This window comes from Maniola jurtina, chromosome W (genome assembly GCF_905333055.1).
Source record: "Maniola jurtina chromosome W, ilManJurt1.1, whole genome shotgun sequence".
Lineage (NCBI taxonomy): Eukaryota > Metazoa > Arthropoda > Insecta > Lepidoptera > Nymphalidae > Maniola > Maniola jurtina.
This window is the reverse complement of record NC_060057.1, coordinates 6120814-6143968: the sequence shown is the minus strand read 5'-3', so window position 1 is coordinate 6143968 and position 23155 is coordinate 6120814. Positions and strand designations below refer to the sequence as shown.

The following is a 23155-nucleotide window of genomic DNA, read 5'->3' as shown; positions in this document are numbered from 1 at the left end:
ATTCGGGGAATCATTAGTAATTTCAACATATCCTTTCTTATTTTTAACGCGTGTTATACAATCGGAAATAATACAGTTGCATATAGTTTGAGATGGAATCAAGACATCACCGTCCTGCGAATTAATAGGCAATGCAAATAGCTTTGAAGAATGAGCAGGAATAATGTCTTCGAACAAATTAACGTTACGCGAATCATACATTTTTATTGGAATCTCAGCGTTACGCGTTACTAATTTTCTGTCTTTAAGATTAATAGTGGACTCCAATTTTTCAAGTAAATCTAGGCCTAAAAGACCGTCAAAGTATTCGTGAAAATGATATACGTAAAAAGTAATATCACCATCTTCGTTAAATTCGGAAAACCAAGGTAATGTAATGGAATAGTCATTTTTAGTTGTTGCGTGCACGTTGGTTACTTCAAAGGGTTCATAGTTAAGTGGCATATTACTAAAATACATTTGTACTGCTTCAGGACTGATAAAAGATTGATTCGCCCCGGTATCGATAAGAAATCTGAGAGGTGGATTACTAATCTGTACATAACCAAGTTGCCGCTGGACATAAAAATTAACATCTATCTTGGTTTTTCGGATTCGCTGACTATCTGAAAATTTTCTTTCTTAGAACTGACTTCCTGTTTCTGATCAACTTCTTCTATTATTGGACTTGGTTCAACGTTCGAGGAGCTTTCCTCATAGTAATTATAGCATTCATCCGTAAATTGTTCGTAATTGTCATAGTCATAATCGTAGTGATAGTCATAATCATAATCATAGTCATAGTTAAGTTCATTAAAATTGACGTCGCGTGATTTCATATAGTTAGTTGGTGGTGGATTACCAAGTTTACGCCAATCATGTCCCGATGGTGGTAAATGTCTAGGGGTGAAATGACTCACACCGCTCATGGGACGTGGGAAATTAGAATTGTTAGGCGATTGGTGTCGATTTGGTAATTTGAAAACGTTGCTCTTCGGGTTATAATTCGGTGGAGGAGCGCGAAACATTAATTGGGTACGACTAGGACCACGCGGATGCATTTGAGGGTTAGGTTTCCAACCAGGTCTAAAATGCATAGGTTGCTGACTCTGAGGTGGTCTAAAATGTATGGGCTGCTGCCAAGATGGCCCAGGCATAGCGAAACCTTGTGACCTTGAAGGACCTGTGTAATTTGACACGGAAAATTTATGTCCAAAATTTCCTTCATTTCGCTGTTGTATATATAGGGTGTTAAGTTCCTCTTGTACAAATTCGAGGGCTTTTTCCATTGACACTGGCCGCATGCACCGTATCCTTGAGCCTAGCGGGTCTTTTAGACCACGTAAATAACACTGCAGGGTTAACTTTTGGTAAAGTTGCCGTTTAGCCTCTATTGTGGTAGGTACGGATTCATGTAGGGAAATGTAGGTCATAATTGTGCTAAACAGGTTTTGGCACTTTTCGTAAAATTCTTGCGGGGTGCTAGAGCCTTGTGTCTGTAGAGACAAATCATTGTATAAAGCGGTCTCATCGCGATGGTCTGCGAAATTATTAATAAGGGCATTTCGTATGCCATTCCAACTATCTGGGATACCGTTTGCATTAATTAACCTAGCCGCGGAACCTGTCACTTTATTTAATATTCCACTAATTAATGCCGAATTTTGTAACTCATGTTAACAAAAAGTTGCTAGTAGAGCTTTGGATATAACATTATTACAATAAATTGCTTATTAATAAAGATAAGGAAATTATCATAAAAATATATCCATATCAGTACTTCCAAAGCAAATATTTATCTGAATAAGTCTCCATGATAAATGTTCCGGCTCCCCGCTAAAAGCTGAAGGTCAAATAGGTGGCTGGAAAAGTATACATTGAATAAAGTTTATACCTAAATCTACGATCCTAATCCCACGCTCGAGAGACCGATTAAAGAATTAATCGACTTTTTGTTATAGTCTTGTAAACATTGTGCTAGATACAATGCGCTTAAACTATTTGATACGCTAGGTAATGTTGATTTTTAGGCCGGTATTTTAATTTTTAGGTGCCCTAAGTACCTATCTACCTGCGCGTAGTTAATAGGTAAAACTCTATTTAAGCCGGCTCTAGAAACAAGAAATGTTGCAAAAAATTATAGCACAGACTTTCCAAAAATTCATCTTCTATGGGTCGATTCACATTGGCAGCGATTCGAGGCGAAATTCTGAATTTTTCAAATAGCTAGAGTGAACTAGAGTGAGGGGACTCTCGGTTTGATCCTGAATCGACGATATGTCAAATATCAGGCTATGGTGACGTAAGTTCAAAGGAAAATAGGGTTACTTTATAGGGCTACCTGCGTCAAATGTAAGTACTAACATTTGCCGCCTGCCAGTGATGTCGAAGCTTCGACGTTTTGAGTTCCTTAACTGCCGTGAACTGTGGCTTAGCTTAGCATAGCTTATTGACCTCTATCATTGATGTAGGATAAACAAACACATACCTACCTAAAGGACAAATATCTACGAGAAAAATTGCGAATAGATACGTGCTTTACATGGTGCAGATATAAATAAATAATATTATGCTGTGTAAAATTTTAGAATTTCGCTTCGATTCGCTGACAATGTGAATCAATCCTAAGGGGATTGAATAGGTGATGATGATGGGATATCTCATAATTATTATGACTAGTTTTTATCAAAAGTACTTTTTACTAATAGACTAGTAACGAACGTAAATAATAAACTCCTCTAAAATTTCCCACAACTCATATGTAAAGGCTTTGTCACTAATTAGTTAGCCATCTGCATCAACTTATAGCTCGAGAAATCCACGGGGAAAATCGGGTAATTATAATAATTCTACATTCAATCTACTTGTATCAGTAGACTACAGTTAAAACTTTAAAAATTACTGTCTACCCTTAATTTAAAGCAGTTTATAATCATTAATTAGGAATAATTGCCTCTATCTATCAATTTACATCGATAAAAATTACGTGTAGGTCAGACTAACTGTATAAGTAATTGTTTTTCCATGTAAAATATCTGGCAAAATTATGTAAACGGTTGGAAAATTGCAATGAATTTAAATAGGTTACGATACTATCAAATTATGTGTCACTATTCTTTCTTGCACTGTACTTACGTAGGTATTTGTCGACCAATTTCCGCATTAAAGTATCATTGAAGGACGGTCGATTGATAGAATCTAATTTCGTCCAATGTAAATTATTATTCGATTTCATTTACTGATATTGAAGGCACATTTAACTATTAATAAAATTCATTTAATTTTTGATTCTGCACTTATTGCAGAGACATTTGATATTTTTTAAACAATAGAATAATTATACTTTAACTTAATAAATTTTAACGTAATTTTAACGTAATGTCCCGGACTAATGTCAAAATGGGCAATCACTAATTGGTCACACAAATTTATAAACCGTGTTAACACATGAGGATTTCCGTCAAATTCGGGTAAAAATCTAATAGATTTATAGATAGTATCTAAATCGTTTGATGCCATGTCTTCTAAGTTCCTAGATTCGTCTACGGCTCTTGACCTATTAACCGACCCTACGAAACTACGTCCTGACCTTGGATGAAAAATCTTGACGAATAAAAATTAAACTAACACACACAAAAAATACACTCAAAAAACTTTTATAAAAAAAGCACTCAATAAAAAAATTACTTCCCTAAAGTTCACGTAAAATTATATTAAATAGGTCTATAGATTTTGTATAAACCTAGATTATAAAATTTTAGGAATAAGGACGATATATATAAATGAGGATACAATAAACGTACGATTAAAAAAAAAAACAATAAAAAAAATTAAACACAATACCTCTTTTTCTTGTTAGTCGGAAAAGGATAGGTAAAAGGAACTTGAACGATTCAAGTACTTACCGCATCGCCGATCTATTTCTTTCCACGAATCGAAGTTTAGATTCTCCACTACACTGCGGCCTCCGAATGGTAGGTTCTCAGGATAAGTTGTTCTCCGTCACAGTTGTCCGATACAGCTACAGGTACAGCTTATCCTACCGACTGCGCCAGTAATGTTTAGGCTCGCAGGAGGTGGATGGAAGAAAACTAGTCGGCGATAATATCCTTATAATAATTATATTGAAAGTTACATTTAAATGAAAAGACTAAAAACTAGTGCTTATCTCTAAGGATGAGAATATTCTAACTTTATATTACGATTCCCACATCGCGCGGGTTCTGGTATTACGCCGCGTCAGCTATACGGGTCGTATTCGTACGTGGGAATGGGAATGCATGTTGCGCTGGCTCACTATGTATTAGCCGCTGGCTTCGCCTGCGTAACAATCGTATATAGAGCCCATCTAAGAATTTGTCAACATATAGTTTAGTAGCACAGTCGTTTGGGTCAATGGGTGTACCAACATGTTTGATGATTTTATGTTGAGCATCAAAGATATTTTCTAAGGCAGAGCTATCCATTTTCAGTTTCTTGTGTACATGATGACCAAACTTGTTGACATTCATGTTCAACAGTGTTTATAGAACTAAGCAAAAAAGTAACCAGGTTTTATTTTTATATACTTATTTTATTATACCAGCTTCTTTAAGTTCTTCGATTATTGATATAATCTCATTGTCATGACTAGTGTTGCCAGCATCTTTTGAAGCAATTAAAATTTTCAATCTATCTACTAACTCATTCGGATCATCCCAGTATATGAAATCTGTATTTTTTTTCAAAGTTTTAAGAGTTGGCATAAAACCACCTTGTTTTTTTTCTTTTAATTCACTATCAGTAAAGAGAGGTTTCACAATTTTAGTATATTTTGTCCCTTTATCGCCTTTAATCTGATTCGCAGGGTTATAATCTCTCCTATGTGCACTAGTATTGCATAAAATATCTTTATATACTAATTTATCTTGATCAGATACAATCTTTACATCTGGTTTACTCTGAAATAACAATTTTGCCAAACCTGGGGTTACTTCATAGGATCTATTTCCTATTTTAGCCATCATATTTTTGCTATGAGCATCACCATCTGAAAATGTTACTTTTGTATTTCCAATCATTAAATTACTATTTTCATTACGTACACCAAAAGGTACATTCAAATTATAGATTTCATTGCTTTTTTCAGGCGTTGGAGATGGAGTATAGAATTCTTCGATTTCTTCAAAATTTTGGGTAGAAGTTATTGGTTTTGGTGTTACATAATTTTTATCATCATTTTCTATGTTTTTAATTTTATCAGAAGTTGAAGGTGAACATGTATCTGGTAAATCATGGTGACTATTGTTTTTATTTTCTTTTTTTTGCAATACTATGGATTCTAATGGATCCGTTATGGATTTAAAAAGTTTGCGCCTTTTTAGTTCTAAATCATCTTCTTCTTCACGCATTTGTTTTGCTTTCTTTTTGATGGTTTCAATTGATTTAATTAATTGTTTCTTTACAACGGCTTCCATTTTTAAATTAAATATGGGTAGGTATTCTTACAAGTGCTCTCATTTGACTGACTAAATTTGTGTCTCGTATGTGGTATATAATTGTAAAATTGTTAGTCGAATTTCACGAATATGTCAAATGTTTTTCTGTACCGACCGTTATTTAGTTCGCAATCTTTGTTGATTGATAAAAACATAAACGGATCTTTCCAAATACTTGCACACAATTGTTTAAAGACATGCCAGCTCATATCAGAATTAACATGTTCCTTATATATATAATGGAGGCCGAGGGTGTTATCAGGTTGTTGCCGTCCATAGTTATTGTTAGGCGATTCAAATAAAACTGGCTTTTGGGATCATGAAAATCATTTATTTGGGAACTTGTAATATACAATTTTGGGACTTACGAAACTGACTACATACACGAGTAGATTATTCGCAATCGACAAATCATAAACCGCAATATCGGCGCAGGCGCAACAGACAGCTTCGAGCAATAAGTGTCGTCTATATAAGGCAAGAAACCGTGTCTTCGAAACTCAGTCTACAGCGGGCAGCGGTGCGGCGTGGAGCGACCATCCATCGGCGAATGCATCTCTCCGGGCAGCCTCTGTATGTGGAATGCACGGCCGCATGAAGCTCAGTCCGTCGCCGAACGGCGCAGCGTGCACACGCGCCAATGAGGATGTTCATAGCCGCTACACCACCCCCTCATCAGCGAAGCGTTTGGGTTGTTTCGAGACTCTTCCATATCTTGTTACATGAGCGTAGCTTTTAGGTTCTTGAGCTTCTTCTTGATCGGGGCTCTTTACTACATAGGCAGGCTTCAGTCGGTCGATGGAAATATTTATTATCTTCTTATTTACGGAGATCTTGAAAAATTTTGCACATCGCTCGATGACTTGAAATGGGCCGTCGTAGGCGGGAGTGAGAGGCTTGCTTACTGCGTCGTGTCGCACAAATACATGTTCGCACCTTGAAAGGTCTTGAGGAACAAATATTGGACGACAATTTGGCTTTCTTTGCTCTTGTGATTTCTTTATTGCATTGCTTATGTTGGTCATTAGTTTTATGTTGGATTCAGTTGAATTATTGTTCGCTGCACCATAGAACTCCCCTGGCAAGCGAATCGTCTGTCCGTACAATAACTCAGCTGCACTGTACCCGATATCTTCTTTGACAGCTGCTCGAAGTCCTAACAAAACGGTAGGTAATTCGTAAGACCAGTTATCAGCGTTTAGGCGTGTCGTTAATGCACATTTCAGGGTTCTGTGCCATCTTTCGATTATACCGTTAGTCTGTGGGTGGTAAGCTGTGGTGCGGTTCTGCAGTATTCCCATACGTCGTGCTAGATTCTTAAATATTTCACCCTGAAATTGCCTCCCTTGGTCTGTTGTAATCTTCTCCGGTGTCCCAAAACGGCTTATCCATACTTCATAGAATGCTGTGGCTACAGTTTCTGCAGTTATATCCGTTATAGGGCATGCTTCAGTCCACCTCGTTGCTCGGTCTATCATAGTCAGACAATAACGATATCCGTTGGATGTGGGTAGTGGTCCAATGATATCCAAGTGCACGTGTTGAAGCTTTTCTGCGAACTCGAAACTTTCCAGGGGTGCGTGGACATGTCGTTGAATTTTCGATTTTTGGCAAGGTATGCAAGTTCGAGTCCATTCGTTTACATCTTTATTCATGCTGGGCCAAAAAAATCGTGCAGTGATCAATCTTCTTGTTCCTCTAACGCCTGGATGACTGAGCTCGTGAATTGCGTTATATGCTAGTTTACGAAACTCCTTGGTCAGGTATGGGCGTGCGCTTCCCGTGGACATCTCACAGATGATAGTTATTGAAGTGTCGGGTAGGGTTACAGATTGGAATTTCAAGTTGCTGCGGTCTTGTAGATTGACAAGCTCGACATCGTGTTTCTGACTCTGGGCCAACTGTTCGTAGTCGATCGGAGAAGGGCAGAATAAGGTTTCGACTCTTGATAAGGCGTCTGCAACTTCATTCTCTTTGCCGGAGATATATTTAATTTCAGACGCGAACTGGCCAATGTAATCCAGGTAACGTGCTCTGCGTGGAGATTCTGTCTTGCTTTGCGCAGTCAGTGCATATGTTAATGGCTTGTGGTCAGTATATACCGTTAGTTCCTGACCCTCGAATATATGCCGGAAATGACGAATGGCCATGTAGATCGACAATAGTTCTCTGTCGTATGTGCTGTATTTCCTTTGTGCTTCATTAAACTTCTTGGAGAAAAAACCAATAGGTACCCATGATCCTTTTCTTTTTTGCTGTAGGACAGCGCCGGCGCATGAATCTGAGGCGTCGGTCATAAGAGAGTATGGCATTACTGAGGATGGGTGGTATAGCAAAGCCGCGGACTTGATATCTTCTTTACATAACTCGAAAGCCTTTTTAGCTGCGTCTGTCCAATGTACTCTTGTTGTGTCGTTCTTCTTAGTGTTGTGAAGGTATCTATGGAGGTCTTTTTGGTGCTCTGCTGCTTGTGGTATATTTTCCCGGTAAAAATTTAACATTCCCAAGAATCTTCGGAGTTGTTGTATTGTTTCAGGTAATGGATATGTAGATATAGCTTTGACTTTCTCTTCTGTAGGTTTGATGCCCTCTTTAGACACGGTGTAGCCCAAAAAATCTAGCTGTGGTACACCGAAGATACATTTTGAAACGTTCAGTGTCAACCCATTTTCTTCCAAGCGTTTAAAGACTTCTTCTAGATGTTCTCTGTGTTTCTCTTCGGTCTCCGAAGCTATTAATATGTCGTCGATGAAAGGAAATACTGGTAGGCCCCTTAGTACGTTATCGATGTGTCTCTGGAAGGTTTGACCTGCATTTCTCAGTCCAAAACACATCTTGGTGAATTCAAAAAGTCCGAATGGAGTGATGATCGCAGTCTTTTGAATGTCGCTTTCTCGGACTTTGATTTGGAAGTAAGCTTTCTCTAAGTCAAGTTTTGAGAAAATGTTCTTGTTTTCCAAACAATGAGTGAAGTCGTGAAGGCGCGGCACGGGATACCGATCAGGAACTGTCATCGCATTTAGTCTTCTGTAGTCACCGCAGGGGCGATATTGGCCATTTTTCTTTTCCACCATATGTAATGGACTAGCCCAAGAGCTGCTGGAGGGTCGACAGATCCCTTGGTCCATCATGTGTTGGAATTCTTCCTTGGCAATTTTGCTTTTCTGTGGTGATAGTGGTCGTGCCTTAGCGAATACTGGTGGGCCGGTGGTCTCAATGTGGTGTTCTACGTTACTTCGAGAAGTTTTCATTGCATTGGGTCTTGTGATGTCGGGATACTTCGCCAATAAATCGTGATAAGGTTGCCTATCGTCGATGGTACGTATGCTTGGTTCTACAGACGAAGATACACATCCTCTTGCTATCGAAGTACCTCTTGAGTCGATTAATCTTCGGCCTCGAATGTCGACCATCAGGTTGTAATGCTGGAGGAAATCTGCGCCTATGATGGGTCGGCTCACTGAAGCTATGACGAACGTCCATTTGTATGATTGTCGTAGACCTAGGTCGAGCTCTATTGTTTGGCTGCCGTATGTAGGTATGGAAGTCCCGTTAGCTGCATACAGGTAATTTTGAGGATCACGCCTTTTTCTTTTGCAGTTTTGCAGTGGTAGGACTGATATGTTGGCTCCAGTATCGACTAGGTAACGTAATCCGCTTGATTTGTCCTTGATGAATAGACGGTTCACTTGTACTTCTTCGACCCGGGCTCCCGTCGCAGCTTGAGTCGTCGTTAGTTTCCCGTACTTTGGTTGTTGACTTGCTTCTTGTAATCACAAGGTGATAGGCAGCGATAAGCTTGGTCTCCAAACCGACGATGGTAGAAACAAACTCTTGAGCGATTAAACTTCTGTTCTTGCGATACAGGCGGGCGATACAAATTGGCTCGGTGGGGCCGACGAGAGAAGTGTGATTGGTTCAATTTAATAGCGGCGATTTCCTTTGATAATTCTTCGATTTTGTTCAAAACTACATCACTGTTGCCCTGTGTTGATGTTGATGGTTGGCAGACGGAGTTCACTTCTGAATTCTGTTGTTCAATCATCTTGTCAGCTGTCGTGGCGAGTTTATCTAGGCTCGTTTCTGTACTCATAGTAAGCGGGGTGCGAACTCCTTGAGGGAGATGACTAATCCATAGTAGCTTCAATGTGTCTTCTGGAAATAATTTCTGTGCCACATCTCGCATTCGCCTTAACAGTTGTGATGGCTTCTGACTCCCAAGCTCCATTTCATGTATTACCTTGTGTAATCTTTTCGTATTTGTTTCTTCGTAAAGGTCTATTAACCTCGATTTAAGAGTTTCGTACTTTGCGGTCGCGGGGGGGTCCAACACGATGTCGCCGATTTGCTCGATGTCGCATAATTCAAGCTGTCCGACGGTGAATTGAAATTTAGCTTCATCGCCGAGTTTCTGGCTTGCTACTATACATTCAAACTGGGCGAACCATAATCGTGGTTTATGCCGCCAAAATACCGGAATGCGGGACTTGAGTGATATTGCTGCGAGTTCTGTAAGATCTTCTTTTTTTACGTCGGAGTTACCAGTGTTGCCGTCCATAGTTATTGTTAGGCGATTCAAATAAAACTGGCTTTTGGGATCATGAAAATCATTTATTTGGGAACTTGTAATATACAATTTTGGGACTTACGAAACTGACTACATACACGAGTAGATTATTCGCAATCGACAAATCATAAACCGCAATATCGGCGCAGGCGCAACAGACAGCTTCGAGCAATAAGTGTCGTCTATATAAGGCAAGAAACCGTGTCTTCGAAATTCAGTCTACAGCGGGCAGCGGTGCGGCGTGGAGCGACCATCCATCGGCGAATGCATCTCTCCGGGCAGCCTCTGTATGTGGAATGCACGGCCGCATGAAGCTCAGTCCGTCGCCGAACGGCGCAGCGTGCACACGCGCCAATGAGGATGTTCATAGCCGCTACAAGGTTATCGTGGGCATATTTTTCACTTTTTTATTACTTTGTAGGCGCTTCTGATGATTATTAAGATTGAAGCATGATCTAACCACTAGTAAACCTGGATAATAACTAAGCGGATATGTCAGGATAGCAACCTTTAGATTAACCGAGCTTTCGTGGGCGTACTAACGATATTCTTGGACTATCAAGTGATATTGAACTACCTTCGACTACAACCATGATAACTCTCACTTACTGCATGTCACAACTACCAGCGTAACTAGGTAAACCTAACCTAACCTACCTAGACCGGCTCCTTCCACCCCTACACCGGTCCCAAACCAACCATCTAACCTAATCACCACAATAACAACTCGTTCAACCACCAGTACCACTTTAGGTAACCACTATTCTAAAACCTACGGCTACAGTACGACACTCACACACCGTATCTACTGAGAAGTGTCCTCGGGAACAACCGGACGAATAATAATGAATCGCCAATCGCTACGCTAATATTCTGATAATAAAATGCGAGAGTGAATTCTGAACACAGCAACGCGTGCCGATCAAAATCCAACTCTCTGACAGTGACAGCTAAACAAATATGGCTGAGTACCTTCACGTAACGTTACTTTTCACGGAGTCTATGACATTAAAACCTCTTTTTAATATTGACTCGACGACACGGCCATTCTGATATGCGTACGTTCTCGTACGCGAAATGTCACAAAGCATGCGAGGACAAAACCATAACCACAAAATCATTATACCGCTCGTCCATCCTGGCTAGCAGTTAACTGTCAATGAACATCTTTCTCATTCTAAACCTGGACATCAATGTCCCCTCAACCACTCAACACTAGTGGATCGGACATCAGCGTCCCCTCAGTCACTAAACCTCCGTAAACCAGAAACATTACAATAATTAACGTACAATGCTATTGGTTATGATTCTGACCACCACGGCTTCTTCTAGGTCTCTTAAGCTTGACTAATTAATCACATCTCAACACTTAGGAAGTTGACACAACCAACCTAGGTTAAGAAATCACTTTCAACTGATCATCTGTCTAAAACATAGGCTAACACTGCGAGAAGAACCAAAACCTAATTACAAGAACCCATCTACTGACATGTCGCGACGCGAAATTTAGTTGAACCGATTCTAAACTACAGTTCATATGATTAGAGCGCAATTGCTATTGCAACTCTTAATCAATCATGATCTAAACATTATTCAAAACGAATTTACCACTGGTTCGGAATGCCACAACCTAGCGAGAAGAACCAGCAAGAAACTCGGTGGCGTCTAACTGAGTCATTAAAAACAAATTTTTTTTTTTTTGGTTGTTGTTAAGGATATGTGGTTAACTGTAACTGTCGTCCTTAGTACCACGCTGAACGAACCGTGGAATGATAACCTGAGTTCGCAAACAGATGTCGCTCTACAATTCAGTAGTACAACCATCTCATAACAGATGGTGCTTTAAATAATGGCCACTTTAATGTTAGTCTCCGATACGGCCAGAACTGACATGTCACACGTCCCTGTGTGATGCTCGTGTAAAAGAGAAAACTTGCTATAATCAAAGGCTCGGCTTTTCCTGATTAACTTTTAGTAAAAGAGTTCATTAGGTAACAAAGTACAACGCTAGTGCTAAACAACAAGTTCATTGTAAGTCATACCACCTAAACCGAGTGACGAATGACGATAAACTTGTCGTTACTGTCAGTTCCGTGTCATTAGTAGTCTTTTTTAGTATTTCAACAACGTTAGGTTGATCAGTCCTTACGTTGTCTACATGTTGTCTTAATACCGGTAGGTCCTTGTTTGTAATAATATTATTATTCTCACATTCTCTCGCTCTCTTACTTTGTGCACGTGTCATCACATTAACATTCTTCTCACTTACATACTTCTCATTCATACTCTTCAACTCATTAGATTCCACAATCATACGAGATAATGCATCTGCAGCTACATTACTCTTTCCTTTCACATACTCAACAACAAAATCATACTCTTCCAGACAAAGTCTAAATTTAGTTAAGCGACTGGTAGGATTTCTCATCCCAAATAAATATATTAATGGTTTATGATCTGTTTTTATCCTGAATTTACGAGCATATAAATAAGGTCTAAAATATTTAACTGACCATACTATAGCTAGTAATTCTTTTTCTATAATCGGGTAATTTAGTTCTGCTTTATTTAAATTTCTGCTCGCATAAGCGATTGGTTTACCGTTTTTATTGCATAATACACTACCTATTGCAAAGCCTGAACTGTCTGTTTCTAAAACAAATTCATTACTATCTGAAAAATCTGGATAATTTAATACTGGAGGATTAATGAGAATATTTTTTAATCTGTTAAAAGCTTCTTCACATTCTGATGACCAATTAAAAATTGCATCTTTTTTAGTAAGTTTATTTAGAGGTAAGACAATATCTGCAAAATTTTTTACGAATTTTCTATAGTAATTAGCGAATGCTACGAAACGTTTTACGTCATCAGTTGATTTTGGAACAGGATAATTTTTTACCACTTTCACCTTTTCTGGATCTGGTAAAATTCCATTGTCTGAAATAACATGGCCTAAGTATAAGAGTTCCTTCTTTAAAAATTCACATTTTGAAGGATTTAACTTGAGATTGACTTTTCGAAGTCTCTCGAAAATTGTAATTAAATTTTTATTATGATCTTCCAAATTTCTACCTAAAACTATTAAATCGTCTAAGTATATCAGACATTTGTCGTAATTCAATCCTGCCATAGCAACTGTCATTGCTCTAGAAAAAGCACTTGGACTGATTTTCAGCCCCATAGGCAGTCTTTTCATTTGATATTGACCTTGATCAGTCGAAAAAGCAGTATACTTTCTACTTTCTGGATCTAATTCAATTTGATAATACCCTTGCGATAAATCAAGATGTGAAAAATACATGAAACCTGATAACGAATCTAGGATATCTGTAATATTGGGTAGTGGAAATTTGTCATCTTTTATATTATCATTAAGCTTTCTATAATCTATAACGACTCTCCATTTTCTTTCACCTGTTTTATCTACCTTTTTTGGAACTATAAGCAATGGACTTGACCAATCACTAACTGACTCTTCTATAATGTCATTTTTAAGTAACTCTTCAACCTGTTTTTAGATTTCTTGTTTTTGTGCAAAGGGTAATCTATATGGTTTACTATAAACCGCTGAAGTATTTTCTTTCAATTTAATGTCTTGCTTGTAAATATTCGTTACACTCAACTTATCATTTGGTAAGTGAAAAATGTCACTATACTTAGCACAAATATTTTCAATCGTACTTTGTTCTTCCTTATTCAAATAAGAGTCCAACTTTAATAAAGAAAATAATTCAATTCGTGTGCGGTCTGTGGCCCGAGGTAACTGTATATATGTGACACGTGCAGCACGCGCACCGCCACAAGCCGTACTCCAAGAAAAGCCGCGGACCCAAGCTGCGCGCGAGCTGCGCGAGAGATGTGAAGGACGCCGTGTGCGGTCTGTGGCCCGAGGTAACTGTATATATGTGACACGTGCAGCACGCGCACCGCCACAAGCCGTACCCCAAGAAAAGCCGCGGATCCAAGCTGCGCGCGAGCCGCGCGAGAGATGTGAAGGACGCCGTGTCCGGTCTGTGGCGCGAGGTAACTGTATATATCGCCTAACGAAGGAATACAATAAAAAATGTAAGGATCAAAGCACTAGACTAAAAACGGACTACCTAAATCTTAACTTGAATTCACAGGCCTTCTATATTTCTGAGCATTTAACACTCGCAGCAAAGCGCCTGCTCGCTTTGAGTAAACAAGCCGCCAAAAAAAATAACTATAAGTACTGTTGGTTCTCTAACAATAAAATCTTTGTAAAAAAGCAAGAGAAGTCAACACCTATCATAATTAAGCCAGAAGATCAAATTAACAAAATCATATGACTAGCTTTGCGAGTATGGGTAAGTAATACCTACATTAATTACTGTGTTTTAAGGTTTTTAAACATACCTACCTTAATAAATTATTTCAGTCTAAGTGCGTACCTGCGTTTTTATCTGTGCAACAGTGTTTTATTGAAAATATTATATTACTATAATAATATTACTATGCATTAAACAACGATCTTGTTACTTTTTATAAGTCTAGCATTGCAAACACAAAATGGTGGCATACTTTTAGTATTCAAATTCAATACCTTGCAACAATTCTCAACTGAACTGGATGAGTGCCAGAATTCAGACCTTTGCATTAGCACAGACAACTTTACTGAATGTAGTAAGTATATTAATGTGAAAAATTCACTTAAAATAATATCATTAAATATTAGAAGCATTCATAAAAACTTTAACCAATTGTTAGTTTCCCTAGAACTTCTTAAAATAGCATTTGACATATTAATTCTCACCGAATGTAGAATTAAGCATCATACGTCCAATCACAACCTACCCGGTTATAAGTCGGTGTCCACCAAGATAAATCCAGTTCAAAATGATGGTGTCATTGTTTTTATTAGAGATACTATTGTCTATAACTGTACAGAACTAGTGGTTTTTGGGTCCAATTGCTTACAAATTGATTTAAATGATGAGCTCACTCTCATTGCCCTGTACAGATCGCCTTCTTGCAGTAACATCGAAATTTTCCTCGACTCCCTGGATCATAAACTTAAGCAAATAGGTCGGTCGAGAAATATAATATTAATGGGTGACACGAATATCAATATTATTGGCAATGTACACCCTCAGTCAAACGATTATCTAGCACTCTTAGCCCTTCATAATATAGACGTTGGCATCGATGTACCTACCAGGGATAATAGTTGTCTTGATCACTGCATGGTTAGACTAAAAAGAGATAAAACAGCTAAATTTGCTGTGTTAAAAACTGATATTACTGATCACTATCTTACTTTTTGTAGTGTGAACTCAGAACAAAAATATTCTAACCCTGAACAACGAAAGCTTCCTTTCCAGAAAAGATGTATCGACTATGAGCAGCTCCTCAAAGATATAAGTAGTCAATCCTGGAGCGAAGTTTGTAAAGAAACAGATGTTGACAAAGCCTTTCAACTATTTCATGATATTCTTAGTACACATATAAGCAATAACACTACATTCAAAACAATACCTCACTCTAAAGTTAAATTGAAACCTTGGATTACGGATGGAAGTGTATTCAAAAAAGGAACAGACTTCATAGAATGCACAAAAAATTTCCTAGTGAATCTATTGTTAAAGCCAATTATTTAAAGTATAGAAACATTTGTAATAGAATAATAAAAGAAACAAGAGAAAAATACTTTAGGAAAAAAATTTACAAACACTCAGGGGACCCTAAAAAAATATGGGAAATTCTGAATGAAGCTTCTAATCGAAAAACTAAACAAAAGTTGCCAATTAAGGAAATGTTAATAAACAACAAAATGGTAAATTTTTCGTCTGACCTAAATAACATAACAAATGCTCTTAATAGATTTTACTATTCAGTAGGACATGACCTTGCTAAAAAGCATCTACACAATATAGGGGTTACAGAGCAATACCTATGCAACAAAATTAATTTCTCCCATGCAGATAAAACTTTTTATTTAAGATCTACAAATCCATCTGAAGTAAGTAAATTTATTAACTCTCTAAAAAATACGGAATCCTGTGGACACGACGGCATTACCTCTAAAATATTAAAACTAATGAATCGTGAAATAGCTGCTCCACTCTCATCTATAATTAATTTAAGCTTTAAAACAGGAATATTTCCACAGACCTTAAAAACTGCTATAATTATGCCACTACATAAGAAAGGACCAACAAACCTAATGTCGAACTATCGTCCTATCTCACTTTTGCCCACTACTTCAAAAATTGTTGAAAAAATAATGAAAACCAGGATTGTCAAGTATACTTCCGATATTCTATATAATAATCAATACGGGTTTAGAGAGGGAACAGGGACCAATGATGCAATAGCTGAATTAACAAAGCAGATTGTTGTAAATCATGAAAACAAAAATAAAACTGTTGCATCGGGGAATACGAGTGATACACACGGTAGTTGTAGTCACACTGCTTTAATCAAACAAAAGACATTGGGATGACGTATACATGCAATCCTGAATAGACACATATACAACACTCCTTCCCCTAGATTGACAATCTCGTAAAATAGCTATATTAATCTAGTTATCGAGACGTTGACGTAACAACCTCCTTCGAGTTCGAGCAGAGGGCCTCCGAATATCACTCTCTATACACTCGAAGAACTCATCATCGGATGTCTGCGGTCGCCGTACTCCTCGGGTTCTTGTCACTCTGTCAGGCGAGTCGTCCGCTGGAGGTGACGGCACGGCGGCGGGTGCTTCGGGTGTAGCGGGCGTCTCGGCCGCGGTGCTCGTGACAGCCGAGCCAGACGTGCCGGGCGACACGGGTGCTAAGGGCGGATCCTCGTTTGTCTCGGCAGCAGCGCTCGCGACAGACGAGCCGGACGTGCCGGCCGACACGGGTGCTGATACCGGTTCCTCATTCCTCCCACCCTCAGGTTGTGTCGGTGATGATGATGACTGCTGTCCTATATTATCATCGTCCCAGAAGTCGAGGTTGTTACTTGTCTCTTTATTTAAAACAATTTGATTTTTATGTTTCTTAACAACTAACAACGTTTCACAATCCTTGACTAAATAAATTACTCTGCCGAGCTTCTTAACAATTAGTCCCTTACACCAACTGTACTTATTATTGTTACTATATTTTTTGTATAACACATTATCACCTAACGAAAACGTTTTTTGAAATTTTCCTCCACGACCTCTAACTTGTGTACACTGTCGATTTTTAACAAAATTAGCCAAGGCGGCAGACGAGGGCGGCGATGATATCGGATTTATCAAATCTAATCGCGTTCTTAATTTTCGACCATAAACTAACTGCGCCGGCGACGACCCCGTGGTGGAATGTAGCGAATTTCGATAGTCGAATAGATATTTTAACATTTTAACCTTGCATTCTTTTATATTGCGACTAGACATTAGACTCGATTTGATGCCCTTTTTTATTATTTTGACATAGCTTTCTGCCTGGCCGTTACTAGCCGGGTGATACGCCGGCGATGTCAAGTGCGTGATTCCGTTCACATCGCAAAATTTAATAAATTCCTGCGAACAAAAGGAGGCGAAATTGTCTGTTATAAGAAATTCCATTAACCCGAACCGTGACATGAACTCATACAACTTTTCGATGACCGCGGCCGATGTAGTAGTGGTGACCATATCGTATACTTCCACCCATTTGGTATACGCGTCTACTATAACTAAATAGGTACGACCGTTAATCGGACCGAGGAAATCCATGTGGACGCGTTGGAAAGGACGCGATGGAAACTCCCAAGGCGAAATTGGTACACGGGGTGCTGCAGGTCGTAGCTGTTGGCAGATGTTACAAGTACCTATTATATCTTCTACAGCGGCATCAATTCCAGGGAACCAGAACCGTGACCTACATTCTGCTTTAGTTTTTACCATGCCTAAGTGTGAAGAATGTAGTTCCGAAAGTACCTTCGCTCTCAACGCCCCTGGAATTACGACCTTATGACCCCTCATGAGGCAACCGTTTTCCAAGGAGAGTTGCATCCTACAAAAATAATATGGCTTAATCTCGATATCATTCACTTTGGGCGGCCAGCCTCGTAAAACATATCTCGCAACTCGCGACAGTATTACATCTTTCTCCGTTTCCTTACGTAACTCATCCAGCGATACCGGGAGCGACCCGTCGATTACGAAGCACACATAGGCCGCGCGATCATACAATGCCGCGGCTGCGTCTGCGCAACGCCCCGCGCTCCCCTCCGCCGCACCCGGCCCGCTTCCCCCGGACGCGGGGGCAGGGAGGCTCGCGCGAGACAAGTAATCCGCGCTATTATCTATACTTCGTACGTATTCTATCGTATAGTTATAGCCGCTTAAAAACATAGCATATCGCTGTAAACGGTTTGCCGATACTTCCGGAATACCTTTGTGCGGCCCGAATATTGATATGAGAGGCTTATGATCAGTGCGAAGTACGAAGGGATCGGCCCTACCATACAAATATTGATGGAAGCGTCGGACTCCGAATATTATAGCCGTGGCTTCTTTCTGAATCTGCGAGTAATGTTTCTCCGCAGCACTAAGCGTCCGCGAAGCGAAGGCTATCGGTTTCTCGGTTCCGTCGCTTTCGATTTGGGACAAAATTGCACCTAACCCGCTCGGGGATGCATCGACCGTTAAAATTAACTTTGCGTTAGGATTGAAATGAGTAAGCACTTGATCTGACGCTAACAGCCTTTTAATTGTATTAAATGCCTTACTATGATATTGATCCCAATTCCATTTAGCCCCCTTTTTTAACAACTCATATAAAGGGCTTAAGATAGTTGATGCGCTGGGCACGAAACTGCGATAGTAGTTAACTAGGCCTAAAAATGACTGTAACTGACTAACATTAGCGGGAACCGATGCCTCTAAAATAGCTTTGACCTTTGAGGATGATTTCTTTAACCCGTCTTTGTTTATAACATACCCTAAATAACTTACTTCATCCTTAAAAAATTCACACTTTTCCTTTTGTAACGTTAACCCTGCCCCTTGTAGTCTTTGCAGTACCGCATGCAACCGATCCATATGCTCACCGTCGTTGGCCCCGGTTATTAAAACATCATCTAATAAACAAAGAACACCATTCATGCCTGACAACACATTCTCCATTGCGCGCTGAAAAATAGCCGGCGCAGACGCCAACCCAAACACTAACCTGGTGTACTTATACAATCCACGATGAGTGTTGATACAGGTAATTTTCTGTGATTCCTCATGTAATACAAATTGGTTATAAGCCATAGAGAGATCCAACTTTGTAAACTTTTGGCCCCCGTGAAGCTTTGAAAATAGCTCACTCACTGTAGGCAAGGGATATTTTTCAATAACTAATTGTTTATTTATACTGACCGAATAATCAGCACATAATCTTACTGAGCCATTTCGCTTGAGCACGGGTACGATCGGCGACGCATATTCAGAATGCTCCACGGGTTTCAGTACGCCTAACTCGAGTAATCTATCAATTTCCTTATTAACTTTATCTCGTAAGGCGAACGCGAGCGGCCTAGCTTTAAAAAAAACTGGTTTCGAATTGTCTTTTAAAGTCAATGACACTTTATATTTTTTAAAACATCCTAATTTGCCTGAAAATATGTGAGGATATTGTGTTTGAAGCCTTTTGACTTGATTTTCGGTTTGTTTACAATAATTAACCGAAGTTAGCTCCAATTTAAAAAGAGAAATAAAGTCCCTACCTAGTAACGGCGGGCCGCCGCCGCGTACGACAAAAATGTCGAGAGTATGCGATCGTCCATCGAATGACACCGGTACGCGAATCATACCTAAACATAAAATGCTGTCTCCCGTATAACTCACGAGTCTCTTATTACTTTTTGTCAACGGTATGTCGTTGAAATGTTTTGTGTAGGTATTCTCGGATATTACAGTAACTGATGAACCACTATCGATTTCAAATTTTATTTTTATTCCGCGGATATCCACTGATTCCACCATGGGTTCGCCCTTCACCGAACGTATATTATACAACTTACCGTCATCATCGTCGTCCTCGGCGGCTCCGCCTGTGGCTACGTACCCTATCTGGGGGCATGCCCTTCGAAGATGCCCCGTGACATGACACCGGTTACACACATGATTCCTATATTTACATATTTTTGATTTATGGAAAAATCCACAGACATGGCATTTAGATTTTGTCGCACTCACACCAGCACTTGCACTATTTTTGCTATCACTTTTTGTTCCTTCCATCTTGAACATGGCGCCGCGCTCCACCTCAACCGCGCTCGCAATGACACCTGCATTGGAACTGCTAGCAGCTCCAGCGTGCGCGCACCGGATACTCTCCGCCAGCTCCACCGCCTTCGTGAGAGTGAGCTCTGTGAGATCCTTAGCATACAGCTTCTCCTTCTCGAGCCCCGGCCGCATGCCTATTACAAAGCGATCCCGCAGTGCTTCTTCCACGTTGCTAAAATTACAATGAGCCGTCAGCCCCCGCAGTCTAGCCGCCCATTCTGTATGCGACTCTGACGGTTGCTGTGTTGCTGCATAAAATTTATGCCTCTCACCGATGCCCAACCTCTTCGGTGTGAAGTGTGCGTCCAAGATAGCTAGTATGTCCTCGAATGGAACGTCTTCTAGCGTTTTCGGCAAGGCCAAATCCACCGCAAGTTGGTATGATCCTTCCGCGAGTGCACTAAGTAAAATAGCCCGTCGTCTGATCCCCGTTGCATCTGTTGTCGCGTTTATATCGTTCGCGATATACCACTGTAGCAGTCGACCTTTATATGACTTCCAAGAGTCACCACGACCGTGGTCAAAAGTCGATAAAATCCCGACCGACAACGACACCCGATCGACCGACATTTTTTATTTCCCCGGCACGTGGGTAATTATTAGATGCGCGCTCGTCGCCACTGTTGCATCGGGGAATACGAGTGATACACACGGTAGTTGTAGTCACACTGCTTTAATCAAACAAAAGACATTGGGATGACGTATACATGCAATCCTGAATAGACACATATACAACAAAAACAATTGCTGTTTTTATAGATCTAGCCAAAGCTTTTGACACCATTTCACATCAATTATTACTAAAAAAATTAGAGAGATACGGTTTTACTCGAAATGCTCTTAACTGGTTCAGTAGCTATCTTAAGAACCGGAAACAATTTGTGCGAGTTGAAAATCACATTAGCGCTGAAAACAGTTCAGAAATAGCATTTGGTGTCCCTCAGGGAAGCGTATTAGGCCCTATTCTATTTAATATATATCTTAATGACTTTTGTTCACTACTGACAGACAGACAGACGGACTCTAAGTCGCTATGTTTTGCAGATGACACTGTTTTGTTATTTACAGCCTCCACGTGGGATAGCACCATCCAAAAAGCCGAATATGGCCTTCGCCTGGCTAAAGGGTGGTATGACAATAATCTGCTAACGTTAAATGATGAAAAAACTGTATGCATGTGTTTCTCTCCGACAATTGCCGGTCTTCCGACCGAGACTCCGAAAATTAAAGTGCACTCTTGCTTGAATAAGTCTGACTGTGTAAACTGCAAAACATTATCATGTACCAATAGCACAACTTATCTCGGTATTATTGTTGATCAACATCTAAGATGGGACGCGCACTTAGACATGCTGACTAAAAAAGTCCGAAGTTTGAGCTATATATACAATGATCTAAGAAATATTATGAGTGTCAAATACTCTTAACAGTGTATTGCTCTTTAACTCAGTCGTTAATATTGTATGGCATCATAGCATGGGGTTCATGTGGATCAACTTTATTAGACAAACTCAATAAGGCTCAAAAACTCAATCTCAAAATTATTTTAAGAAAAAATCGACGATTTCCTACAGAAGAACTATTTAAGCTGAGTAAAGTACTAACACCAAGAAAAATATACATATGGCAACTAACAATGTATATGGCAAAATATATAGACGACTTTACGTTTGCCTGAGGTGTCTGGGAGTTTGCTCAAAGGCAACAAAGATGTTCAGTTCCCCAACGAACATCTGGATTTACGAGTAGACATTTTACAGCTGCGGCGCCAAAACTGTTTAATAATCTTCCTTTGGAGATATCCAAATTGCTTTTATATGCCCAGCGTAATTCCTTACAGAGAAAACTAAAAATCTATATAAAGAAATTTTTGCTAGAATCCGGTTTTGAAAGTTTTAAATGCCTTTATGACAAGATCTGTTGAAACTCAATGCTATAATCTAAACTTTATCCTATCCTATTATACTATATATAGCTCGATTACCACTGACTGACTGACTCATTGACATAATTGTTCTCCTAGAAAGAGAAGGAAAATGATATAGTGATGTAGAGAAGATGTGTTTGGATTCGGGAACCCTCTGGGGAAAAATTATGACTTTTCGGAAAAACAAGATGGCGGTCGATGTGATTTTTGCAGCTCCGTTGTTTTCCAACCGATTTCGTTGAATTTTGCAATCTTTGAAGAAAGTAGTAAATGATTGATAAAAAAAGTAGAAAAAATTGGAAAAACAAGATGGCGGCCGAGCCGTAGCGTTTTCAAAATTTTGATTTTTCGACCCCGAACCGCGGCGCCACAGATCCAAGACGGGGTAGTCGAGGATAACTATTTTTTCGTGTTTCGCCCACGATTATCCTGTATTTTGACAAAACGGGAGTGGTTTTAAAAATTTCAAGATGGCGGCTGTCATGGCGGCCGTTTTGTTCGAGGTACGAAAAAACGCAATTTTAAAAGTTAAATATCTCAAAGTTGGCAACATCGGAGCGATTCGGCTTCTATGAAGCGGTTGTACGTATAGACTCGAGGTATAGATCGGTGGGAAAAAATTACCCCATTTTTCGGGAAATTTCGAGATTTTCGGGAAATTGTAAAAAATCGAAATACGCACTTTTAGCAAAATCCGAGTATGAGCGATTACGTGTTTTGCTCGTACAAATGACATTTGGGTATTTTTGTCACCGGAGACTGGCAACACTGGAATTTATCAAAGTAAAAGTGATTTTCGACACGGTCTTTTTCACGGTATCCCCTTTCGCGTGGGTGCGAGCGAGAGGAAAGATTGAAATGTGATCGGGAGCGGTATATCCTGTAGTTAATAGGAAAATTATGAAACCGTGTAAAATCTTTCTGTGAAACGAGTTGGCGGCCATTTT

The 23155-nt window shown here is 39.5% G+C and overlaps 1 protein-coding gene across 1 annotated transcript; it reads right to left on the bottom strand.

Annotated features, from left to right (window-relative positions):
* Window positions 1-16416: 16416 nt before the first annotated feature.
* Window positions 16417-21009, bottom strand: LOC123879913 (uncharacterized protein K02A2.6-like). The gene has a single exon (XM_045927777.1). The coding sequence runs from the start codon at window positions 20849-20851 to the stop codon at window positions 16571-16573; it is 4281 nt and encodes a 1426-aa protein (XP_045783733.1). The 5' UTR covers window positions 20852-21009; the 3' UTR covers window positions 16417-16570.
* Window positions 21010-23155: the final 2146 nt, after the last annotated feature.

Bases quoted from the DNA above. Each gene is read 5' to 3' on its own strand.
- LOC123879913 (XM_045927777.1), bottom strand. From the start codon at position 20,851: ATGTCGGTCGATCGGGTGTCGTTGTCGGTCGGGATTTTATCGACTTTT.